This window comes from Theropithecus gelada, chromosome 11 (genome assembly GCF_003255815.1).
Source record: "Theropithecus gelada isolate Dixy chromosome 11, Tgel_1.0, whole genome shotgun sequence".
Lineage (NCBI taxonomy): Eukaryota > Metazoa > Chordata > Mammalia > Primates > Cercopithecidae > Theropithecus > Theropithecus gelada.
In genome coordinates, this window is record NC_037679.1 from 57718166 (window position 1) to 57729763 (window position 11598).

At 46.6% G+C, this 11598-nt stretch overlaps 1 protein-coding gene and 2 non-coding genes across 8 annotated transcripts in view; all 3 read left to right on the top strand.

Moving 5' to 3' along the window:
• The first annotated feature begins 306 nt into the window (after positions 1–306).
• TRNAD-GUC lies at positions 307–378 on the top strand. Its single transcript has one exon. It is a non-coding gene; the product is annotated as a tRNA-Asp (tRNA).
• A 684-nt stretch (positions 379–1062) lies between these two features.
• TRNAW-CCA lies at positions 1063–1134 on the top strand. Its single transcript has one exon. It is a non-coding gene; the product is annotated as a tRNA-Trp (tRNA).
• Positions 1135–6823: 5689 nt separating this feature from the next.
• Positions 6824–11598, top strand: part of TMPO (thymopoietin) — a 36548-nt gene continuing 31773 nt past the window's right edge. For 5 of the 6 annotated variants that reach the window (XM_025401643.1, XM_025401644.1, XM_025401647.1 and 2 more), the window contains exon 1: positions 6824–8712. In XM_025401643.1, the coding sequence (XP_025257428.1) occupies positions 8434–8712 (279 nt within the window). In that variant the 5' untranslated portion in view covers positions 6824–8433. Of the gene's footprint in view, positions 8713–8920; positions 9084–11598 lie in introns of those variants that run through there. The other variant, XM_025401645.1, reaches the window with a different exon arrangement.

Below are 11598 nucleotides of genomic sequence, written 5' to 3' on the forward strand. Positions count from 1 at the left end.
ACAAAAAACAAAAAACCTCAGGCCAGCAACCTAAATCATTTAGAAAGCGTCAAGAGCCTGGAAAAACCATTTTCACACACTTCTCCAGCACTAACATGGCAAGCGCGTTTGCTTCACATATTCCAAATCTTTTATTCTTCCCACCAACATCAAGAGTACAAGGCGCCCTGGGAGGACAATAAGCCTAGCAACGGCTCCAAGAGACCAGACCTTCCTACTTTCCGGGGGCAGGCGACAGGTGACGGAGCGCTAGAAGGGTCTTACCGCTCCTTGAAGATATGTCCGACAAAATTTTCGCGCAACCACTCCTCGTTAGTATAGTGGTTAGTATCCCCGCCTGTCACGCGGGAGACCGGGGTTCAATTCCCCGACGGGGAGGTATGACTTTTTGTCGACCGTTATTATTTTCTGTATCGTTCAATGACAGAACACTCCTGTTAAAGATAACATGCTAAACCAGTTCCCTTAAGTGCACGACCATGTCTTTTCAAAATGGTGACTTTTAAGCTTAATGCCCACCATGAAATGAAAGCCTCCCCTGAGACAAAATGCCTTACATTGTTTGCAGGAAGAGAGGAAAGGGAAAAAAGAAAACGCTCTGAAAGCCTCCGCCCTTGCCTCCAGCCGCCATCTTGCGAAGACCTGCGCCGGCGTACTGGCGCCTCTCCAGATTACAACTCGAGGTCGCGAACTCAGCGCGAGGAACCTGTTGGGGGAGGGGAGAGAGGGAGGAGTCTCGCGCCTAACGGGGCGGGGGCGGGGGCGGGGGCGGGGCGGGTAAGAACGGAAATCATTTGGTAAAGAAGAGGAAGGGCCAATTTCCTTTGATCCTGGAGACCCGACTAAACGGGAAGCCCCGTTCTCCCGCCTCCGCTGGTTACGTCCCAGCCTTGGTTAGAGGACTAGCAGTCAGGAAAGTTTGGACGCTGAAGGAATCGGGCTCCTGGTTCCACAGATACTGGGTAGAGGGGCAGAGAGTAAATGGAAGAGAAAGACGGGTACTCTTGGAAGGAAAGCCATTTATCGGTGTCCTAAGAAACTGCGTGAGCCACAGCCCAGCAGGACCTCGTGGCGCAACGGTAGCGCGTCTGACTCCAGATCAGAAGGCTGCGTGTTCGAATCACGTCGGGGTCAAGTGGTGTTTTTGTTTTTTTTCCCATTTCTCTTACGTATTTTAAACTACCGACTCCTAGAAGGTGAGGTGTATTCCCGCCGCCAGTTTTCTTGAATGTTAGAATTTTGTCCTCTTTCAGGTGTTATGGTACTAATCCTTGGTTTGCAGGAAGATACGATTTACTCTATATTGAAGAGCCTCAAGGCTGATGTTTTTATCATTTGGCCTTTTAAAGTGAGTTTTTTTTTTTGTCACTTAACATGCATAATGTGTAAAGAGGTGGACTATTACTGCTGTGCATTAGTGGGTGTTATCAGTCCACTAGTCTATCACAGGAAGTGTACAATATACTGTACAAGCTGTTTTTTCCAAAGTTTTAGGCTGTTTGCCTTTCGAGAGTACAATAGTGTACAATTTCTAATTTTGAATGTTATACTAATCAAATGTCTTAGCCCTTACCGTGTGCCAACACTGTGAACAACCTCACAATGTGTGACTATTATCCCACTTTTACAAATGTGGCTGTGGCTCACAGGGTTAGTGACCTGCTAAGGGTCACCCAAGATTCTGAACCAGGTGAACAACTCTGGATCCTTCTTTATAAATACTTTATAATAAAGGTAGAAACAAGCAGTTGAAAGAATGTGTGACAGCTGGGCTTGGTGGCTCACGCCTGTGATACCAGCACTTTGGAAGGCCAAAGTGGGTGGATCACGAGGTCTGGAGTTCAAGACCAGCCTGGCCAACATGGTGAAACCCCATTTCTACTGAAAATACAAAAATTAGCCAGGCATGCTGGCAGGTGCCTGTAATCCCAACTACTCAGGAGGCTGAAGCAGGAGAATTGCTTGAACCCAGGAGGCAGAGGTTGCAGTGAGCCAAGATGGCGCCACTGCACTCTGGCTTGGGTAACACAGTGAGACTCCATCTAAAAAAAAAACGACATGATTAAGTAAAAATGAAGCCATTAGGGTGGGTCCTAACCCAGTCTGACTGGTGTCATACTTATGAGAGGAAATTTGGACACACAGACACCAAGGATGTGTGCACACAGGGGAAAGGCCATGTGAGGACACAGCAAGAGAGGAGCCATCTACAAGCCAAGGTCTAGGAAGAAGCCAACCCTGCTGGCCTCTTGATCTTAGACTGCTGGCCTCAAGATCTCTAAGAAAATAAATATCTGTTTACTTTTATTATGGTAGCCCTTGACAGCTTCCGTCAAGAACTACTAGTTCTGCAAAATGGCTTGAGAGGTAAATAGGAATCAGCATAGAGGACCAGTGTGCCATTCCAACTAATTTAGATTTTATTCCGAGGGCAATGCAGAACTATAATTCATGACTGAGACAATCCAACCAGCTTCACAAAGACTAAAAAATGGCCAAGAACTGTTCCTGGACCAGCATTCTGGGAATAAGTTAGAAATGCACATTTTCAGGCCTTACCTCACACCTACAGACTCAGAAAATTGGGTGTGGGGCACAGCAACAAACCTTCCAGGCCATTTTGATGCAAGCCAAAGTTTGAAGACCTCTGGCCTATAAAGCAAGGCAAGACTAGAGGTCCTACTTACCCCACAGGTTAAAAGGATCAAATAAGATAAAATACATCAAAATGTTTTCGAAGCTGTTATACATGTCATTATTAATACTGTTATGGCTCTATAACTGTCACTTCCCAGGTCCCAGAGTCTTTCCCAAGGCTGGGCATCTGTAGTTTTTTAGAATGCTCCATCTGATGACTTTCTATAACTTTGAAAAGACTGCAAATCCAACACTTTTTAACTTAATTTTCTACACTCATGATATAGGGATGATATACGGAAAGAGTTTTATAGTAAAGGTAGAAACAAAGAGCTATCAAGAGCTATGAAGTGTCAGGATTTAAACTGAAACATGGACCTGTCTAGAAAAGACAGCTTTGTGATTTGTTCTATTTCACTAAGAAATGTCTATTTATTCTATTTATTCTTCTTCCAAGAGGACTTCTTTATTCTTCCAAGAGGACTTACCCACTACTACAGAATGCTCTGATCATTTATTTCACCTGTTTAATAGCCTAGCTTTTTTTTTTTTTTTTTCCTGAGATTATTTTAGTTACTTAAGTCCTGTGAAAGAAAAATAAATCTCGGTATTACCAGGGTCCCGATCCAGACCACAAGAGAGGGTTCTTGAACCTCACACAAGAAAGAATTCAAGGCGAGTCCATAAAATGAAAGCAAGTTTATTACGTAAAGGAATAAAGAATGGCTACTCCATAGGCAGAGCAGCCCAGAGGGCTGCTGATTGCCCATTTTTGTGGTTATTTCTTTATTATATGCTAAACAAGGGGTGGATTATTCATGCCTCCCCTTTTTAGACCATATAGTGTAACCTCCTAACATTGCCATGGCATTTGTAAACTGTCATGGTGCTGGTGGGAGTGTAGCAGTGAGGACAACCAGAGGTCACTCTCATTGCCATCTTGGTTTTGGTGGGTTTTGGCAGGCTACTGCAACCTGTTTTACCAGCAAGGTCTTTATGATCTGTGTCTTTTTTTTTTTTTTTTTTTTTTGAGACAGTCTCACTCTCGCCCAGGCTGGAGTGCAGTGGTGCAATCTCGGCTCACTGCAACCTCCACCTCCCGGGTTCAAGCAATTCTCCTGCCTCAGCCTCCCAAGTAGCTGGGACTACAGGAACGCACCACCATGCCCAGCTAATTTTTGTATTTTTGGTAGAGACGGGTTCATCATGTTGGTCAGGCTGGTCTCGAACTCCTGAACTCATGATCTGCCTGCCTCGGCCCCCCCAAAGTGCTGGGATTACAGGCGTAAGCCACCGTGCCCAGCCTATGACCTGTATCTTGTGCTGACCTCCTATCTCATCTTGTGGCTTAGGATGCCTTAACTGTCTGGGAATGCAGCCCAGTAGGTCTCAGCCTCATTTTACCCACCCTCTTTTTTTTTTTTTTTTTTTTTTTTTTGAGATGGAGTTTTGCTGTTGTTGCCCTGGCTGGAGTGCAATGGCATAATCTTGGCTCACTGCAACCTCCACCTCCCAGGTTCAAGTGATTCTCCTGCCTCAGCCTCCTGTGTAGCTGGGATTATAGGCATGCACCACCACGCCCGGCTAATTTTGTATTTTTAGTAGAGACAGAGTTTCCCCATGTTGGTCAGGCTGGTCTCAAACTCCCGACCTCAGGTGATCCGCCCGTCTCAGCCTCCCAAAGTGTTGGGATTACAGGCGTGAGCCACCGGGCCCAGCTCCAGATGATTTTTTTTTTTTTTTTTTTTTTTTTTTTAAGTTTTGGGAAAGAGTTCTGATTACAAAAAAAAAAAAAAAAATTGCATCAGGCCAGACGCAGTGGCTTATGCCTGTAATCCCAGCAATTTGGGAGGCCGAGGCAGGCGGATTGCCTGAGGTCAGGAGTTCGAGACCAACCTGGTCAACATAGTGAAACTCTGTCTCTACTAAATTACAAAAAATTAGCTGAGCATGGCAGCAGGCGCCTGTAATCCCAGCTACTCAGGAGGCTAAAGCAGAAGAATTGCTTGAATTGGGAGGCAGAGGTTACAGTGAGCTGAGATTGTGCCACCGCACTCCAGGCTGAGCAACAGAGGGAGACTGTCTCCGCCTCTCCCTAAAAATTGCATCCTCCGTGCACAGTGGCTCACACCTGTAATCCCAGAATTTTGGGAGGCTGAGGCAGGTGTATCACCTGAGGTCAGGAGTTCGAGACCAGCCTGGTCAACATGGTGAAACCCAGCCTCTAAAATACAAAAAAATTAGCTGGGGGGTTAGTAGGCTTCTGTAATTCCAGCTACTCAGGAGGCTGGGGCAGGGAGAAACGCTTGAACCCAGGAGGCAGAGGTTGCAGTGATCCAAGACTATGCCACTGTACTCCAGCCTAGTCTCTGTTGGACATTCTGACCAGTCAGAATATTAAGATTTCTCAAAACTCTCATTTCCCTGTGAAATTTTCTGAATTAAAACGACTTGGTATTTTATTTATTCAGAGACAGGGTCTCACTCTGTTGCCCAGGCTGGAGTGCAGTGATGGGATTATGGCTCACTGCAGCCTCAACCTCCCAGGCTCAAGTGATCCTCCCACCTCAGCCTCCCTAGTAGCTAGAACTACAGGTGGGCACCATGCTGGCTAAATTTTGTGTTTCTTTTGTAGAGATGGGGTTTTACTGTGTTGCCTAGGCTGGTCTTAAACTCCTAGGCTCAAGGGATCTGCCTGCCTCAGCTTCCCAAAGTGCTGGGATTACAGGCGTGAGCCACCGTGCTTAGCCTTTGTGTTTTTTGTGTTACATTGATCAAACACTTTAAAAATTATCTTTTATGTTGAAACAAGTATTAAGGAGGTGATGGAAAGAGTCAATTCCTTGAGGAGGGCAAGAGCCAGAGTACAAGTGGTAGAATTTGCTTCTGACAGGACACATCTTTCACTGAAAAAAAAATGCAAGAGAAAATGAATGCAGATTGGAAAGTCTGACGTTGAAGCATTCCCCACAGGTGGTTTTTATTTTCTGAAGTTGAGGCAAGGTCACCAGCTAAAAATGAGAGGTGGGGAAAAAGGATGTGAAATTTGAGGAGATGTGAACACATGAATGGTTAATCCAGACACTGGAATAGCATTGCCAGCCAGTGTTGAGTGCTCCTGAGAGGACTGAGGTCATGAATTAAAACCAGTTAGCTTGTTATATGACTGACTGACTTTTCTCCAGCAGCTTTTGCTGTTTGGATTCAAGAAATGAGAAAGTTCAGCTGGAGCATGGTTTAGTCCAAGCAAGGCTGAGATTCTTTCAAGCAAAAAAGGAGACATTGAGATCAGAGTTGAAAATGTTTGTAAAAGAGGATGAAAAGGACTGATCAGGGAATTTAAGTCAGGTGACTTGCAAAATGATTATATGATCGCAGAAGCAGAAGAGTTGAGTTTTTTTAAGTGTTGGGGTTAATAGAGTGGAGGTCTTAATTAGGTAATTGAGAGTACAATAAATTAGCTGGGAAAAAAGGGCTAGTGATTGACAATTGGGAAGCTTGAAACTGAGATTTCAACTGATGACAAGGTTCAGAATCTGAGTGACACCGAAGTGGTTAAGACGCAACAGAGGAACAAATTCTTGGAGATGAAGAGGTCAGAGGTCTAAGAGGCCAAGTGTTGGTGTTGCATGGGTCACCTACAAGGATGTTGAATTCAGATAGAATGTAGACAAGACGGATGGTGAGGAAAACCTACGGCAAGCAGCTCTATAATTTCTGGGAAGTGGCCAGGAGGCTCGTGGATGATGGCAGTAAGGAGAGTAGAAGGTGATTTGGCCAGAAGATATGAACTCCAAGTATTTTTGAAGGAGAAAAGAGCAGAAATAGTTTGGAAGTAGCAATCAGGACCAAAGAGACCACCCAATCTCAATAGCCTAACCTCTTAGTGTTAGGGTATGCTGAATCTGTTAAGTGTAATCTCAATTTTGGAGCTCTACAGCAGTAAATCCGCAAGTATAACCACCTGTAGCTAATGTCCAGGGATAAGAAAAAGATAATGAAAATGTTTTTGCCCAGGAAACATTAATTGCGGGCATCTAGAATGCAGTTCTTGCATTATACGTACTGGGTTACCAGTCATTGCAAAATCATGGTCCTTTGCCTCTCAGCTCAGTTCCCCTTCTGAAGATAAAAACATTTGCCTATGTGTCCAGGGAAGCCGTAGGGGCAAAAAACCAAGCAACTTTTACAAGGGATCATAAAAATCTACCTAAAACTTGCTAATTAAAACCTCATTTTTAATTTGCATTATTGAGCTTAATACCATTGCTTATATATGGATACTGAGATTTTTATAAACTAGTTACCTCTAGGAAAATATCACTAAAAGAAATATCTCCTCAATTTGAACAAAAGTAAGTCGCTTAAATCATAGGAAACATTTTTAGTGAAAGCGTTTATTTTAAATATATTCTAACCTAACAGTGTAGAAAGCAGGCAAACAAAAAAAAAATGTAATCAGTTTCTAAAATATAGTTTGGAGCTCAGATTCTGGGGAAATTATTAACACATTCTTGATCCAAGGTCTCCTTTCCTTTCTAGAATCTTTAATCATACATATTCATCAGAAATACAAATATTTGTCATCAGTGATACTAATTTTCAGGCAAACATTTTAATTGCAGTCAGTACCAGGTTTTAATTTGGATCAGTAATACAGGTTTGATTAGGGTTCTAGGCCTAATTATAGGTCACTAGGCTTCCTTTAGGATTATGCAACATCTGCTATTTTAAATTGACCATTGAGGGGGTTCCCAAGGGTTCGGCTTCGTTTTGTTATCAAACGTTAGTGGGATCCAAAGCCAGGATGGGTTTCAACAAAAATGCAAGCGCGAATTTGTCTTGAGTCTCAACGCACTGTTCAAATTAAACAATTTAGACATGCCCCAACTACGAGACTAAGAAGTGAACGGTATAGTACACTTTTGTCACAAATTCAAGGGTAAAGTGCCCGATGGTAGAGGTCTGGCTTCTCCCGGGTTTCTGGAACAAAAGAAGTGTTCGCGAGTAGACAGAGGGGTAACTCCCTGCCCTCCCCCTCCCAAAGTAAATCAAATCAAGGAATATGAGTGCCTGCAGACAAGTCTCGCTTCTTTTCTTCCCCTTCATGGCTAGCGTTTGGGGAAGGCAAGGCTGCGGCTACTCTTCGGTGCTTCAGTGTCCCGGGAGGAAGAAAGGCCCAGACAAGGGTCCTCACAGCCGGCGTGGAATTCGGCCGGTTCGTAGGCGATCGACCCCAGAGACGAAAGCTGCTTCTCAAGCTGGGGGAGGGAGAGGAAACGGCGCACAAAAGCAGTACGACCTGTCCCTTATCGGCGTCTAAGGGGAAGGGTGGAGAAAATGAAAACAGAAGCGGGCCGGGCGCCTCGGCTCCCGCCCCAGCGCCTTTTAAACTGCGTTTCTACCTCCTCTCGCTCAGCGCGGCGGCTAATGGAACCCGCGCGAGCCGTCCCGCCAATCACCGCCGCGCTTCCTCCCGTCGCCCGCCAATGGCGCCGCGCGTTCTTGGGGCGTGGGCGAAGCAGGCTGCTCGCCTCCTGCCTGTAGTGTGTGGGCTGGGGTTGGTGCGGGCTTCCAGCTTGGCTGCACTTCGTCCGTAGTTCGGCTCTGGGGTCTTTTGTGTCCGGGTCTGGCTTGGCTTTGTGTCCGCGAGTTTTTGCTCCGCTCCGCAGCGCTCCTACTGGGCAGGAGCCGTGAGGCTCGGAGGCGGCAGCGCGGCCCCCGGCCAGGAGCGAGCGCGCCGGCGTGAGCGGCGGCGGCGAAGGCTGCGGGGAGGGGGCTTCGCAGATCCCCGAGATGCCGGAGTTCCTGGAAGACCCCTCGGTCCTGACGAAAGACAAGTTGAAGAGTGAGTTGGTCGCCAACAATGTGACGCTGCCGGCTGGGGAGCAGCGCAAAGACGTGTACGTCCAGCTCTACCTGCAGCACCTCACGGCGCGCAACCGGCCGCCGCTCGCCGCCGGCGCCAACAGCAAGGGGCCCCCGGACTTCTCCAGTGACGAGGAACGCGAGCCCACCCCGATTCTCGGCTCTGTGGCCGCCGCCGCGGGCCGGAGCCGAGCAGCCGTCGGCAGGGTAAGGACGCGGGGCCGGGGCCACAAAGGCGGGCGTTTGGCGGTTGCCGCGCGCGCTCGCCGCCGTTTGCAGCCCCTCCCTCCCGGGCGCCCCCTTGGGCCTCCCAGGTGCGGGGCTGTCCCTGCGCCCCCTCGCGTTGCCCCTTCCCCGCGGGGCTGCAGGCGCTGGAGCGGAGAGGCCAGAAGTTGGGGCACCGGGATTCGCGTTCTTTGACGTGTGTGTCTGGGAGGTGTGGAGTTGCGTTGGTGGCGGTTGTTTTGCACGCGGGCGACGCGGCTTCCCTGGACCACCAGCTGCCGGCAGCGGGCGTTTAGATGGGGACTTCCGTGACCTTTCGAAAGCTCTGGAGGGGTGGCCCCAAAATGCTATAGGTTAAGTTCGAGCGTTTTCCCGCTTTATTAACTGAAATGACTTGCAGCAGAGTCTCACAGCGCTCCCTGGAGGGCAACTGATGACACACTAATTTCTAACCAAAATTTGAATTAAGGAAATTCCCGCCTTTTTATACTTTTGCGTATGGAGGGCTTTTTGAACCGTTTATGTTTTCTAGTTTGTCTTAATTTTTCCCACCAACAGGACATCTTTTGGCGGGACGGCTTCACGCAGAATTGAAAGGAACAGTTTAAACTACATTTTAAAGCGCCTATTATAATTTTTAAATATTTATTTATTTATTTTTGAGATGGAGTTTCGCTCCTGTTGCCCAGGCTGGCGTGCAATGGCGTGATGTCGGCTCACTGCCACTTCCGCCTCCCGGGTTCAAGCGATTCTCCTGCCTCAGCCTCCCGAGTAGCTGGGATTACCGGCATGCGCCGCCACGCCCGGGTAATTTTTGTATTTTAGTAGAAACGGGGTTTCTCCATGTTGGTTAGGCCGGTCTCGAACTCCTGACCTCAGGTGGTCCACTCACCTCGCCCTCCCAAGTTCTGGGATAACAGGCGTGAGCCACCGGACCCGGCCCTATAAACAAATATTTGAAAATTACTCACAGTTTGGATTGCGTTTTTCTCCCTTACTGGTAAATTTTGCTTGAGGAAAGGAAAGACTTAGGATTCAGGAAAAATTTATTGCATGACATTCTGGTGCAACAGAATTGCAATTTGGAATGTCTGATCCTGGTTAAATCTCAAATCGGCTCCAGCAAAGCATGTTTTGTTTGAGAATAGTTTGCTTTTTTTCCTGTGGATTTTAATATGCTTTTTGTGTGTTTGCTTATGCCTGCCGAGTTACCAGGCTTCAAGTCGTAGTAGGATGAAGCTAAAACTAGTAATTGGTGTAACATAAAATGCCTTGTAAGAGACAGTGAATGTGGTGTTTGGGGTTGTTGCGAGTTATCACTAGTGTAAACCGAAATTACTCCTTCCTTCAAAGTTTAGTTTTTAAGGAACCTGTCTAATGTGTTTTCCCGGCTACTCAGGCAAAAATGAAAGACAAATGTAATAGACACATGTAAATTTAATTGAAAATCTTATCCTAAGTTTTAGAGAAGTTGAACGTCTTAATAAACGTCTTAAGTCCGGTGTGTGACACATAGTAGTGCCAAATATTTGTACAACAAATAAAAGACCTATCACACCTTATTGTTTCAACATCTTGTTTTGTGGAAAGCTACTTTAATTTATTAATAAACAAATTTACTTTTGAAGTAAAGTGTGCCCGCTTACCCATTATGTTCCCCTGTTCTGAAAAAGAAGGTAGTTAAACTCTTTCAGTAGACGTTGGTTGAGGCCGGGCGCGGAGGCTCACTCCTGTAGTCCCAGCACTTTGGGAGGCCCAGGCGGGTGGATCACCCGAGGTCAGGAGTTCTAGACCAGTCTGGCCCACATGGTGAAACTACTAAAGAAAAAAAAAATACAAAAATTAGCCGGGCGTGGTGGCGGGGGCCGAGGCAGGAGAATCGCTTGAACCCGGGAGGCGGAGGTTGCAGTGAACCGAGATCACGCCATCGCAGTCCAGCCTGGGGGACAGGAGCAAGACTTGTCTCAAAAAAAAAAAAAAAAGTTGTTTGAAAATGAAATATTCAAATCCGCACACTTTATTTAAAAACCTAGTTGTTCTATAGAACCCTTTATCGGTCCTCTGTGCAAATGTATTAAACCGTGAAGTTTTTGGTTGTATGTTTATAATTACTGGTTATTATTTTTAGGCAGGATCTCGCTCTGTCACCCACACCAGAGTGCAGGGGTGTGATCATAGCTTACTGCAGCCTCAAGCTCCTTGGCTCACGAGAGCCTCCTGCCTCAGCTTCCCTGAGTAGCAAGGGCAATGGGGCATACGCCACTATGCCCGGCTAATTTTTTAATCTTTTTTTCTTTGTTTTTGTTTTGTTTGTTTGTTTTTACACAGGCTTTCTGTGTTGTCCAGGCTGGTCTAGAACTCTTGGCCTCGAGCAATCCTGCCTCAACCTTGGTTCCTATTTGTTTTGAGGATGATTTCTTTTACACAGAAACAACCGTCTCAGTTTTAATGTTTCCTATCAGCCACTTGGTAAAAGAGAGTTTATGTCCCAATCTACCTTGTGTTCTTTGGGGGTAAGAAGACCTAAATGTAAAAATTTTTTGATTAAGATTATCCAGCAATTTTAGGCCGGGCGCGGTGGCTCAAGCCTGTAATCCCAGCACTTTGGGAGGCCGAGACGGGTGGATCACGAGGTCAGAAGATCGAGACCATCCTGGCGAACACGGTGAAACCCCGTCTCTACTAAAAAATACAAAAAACTAGCCGGGCGAGATGGCGGGCGCCTGTAGTCCCAGTTACTTGGGAGGCTGAGGCAGGAGAATGGCGTAAACCCGGGAGGCGGAGCTTGCAGTGAGCTGAGATCCGGCCACTGCACTCCAGCCCGGGCGACAGAGCGAGACTCCGTCTCAAAAAAAAAAAAAAAAAAAA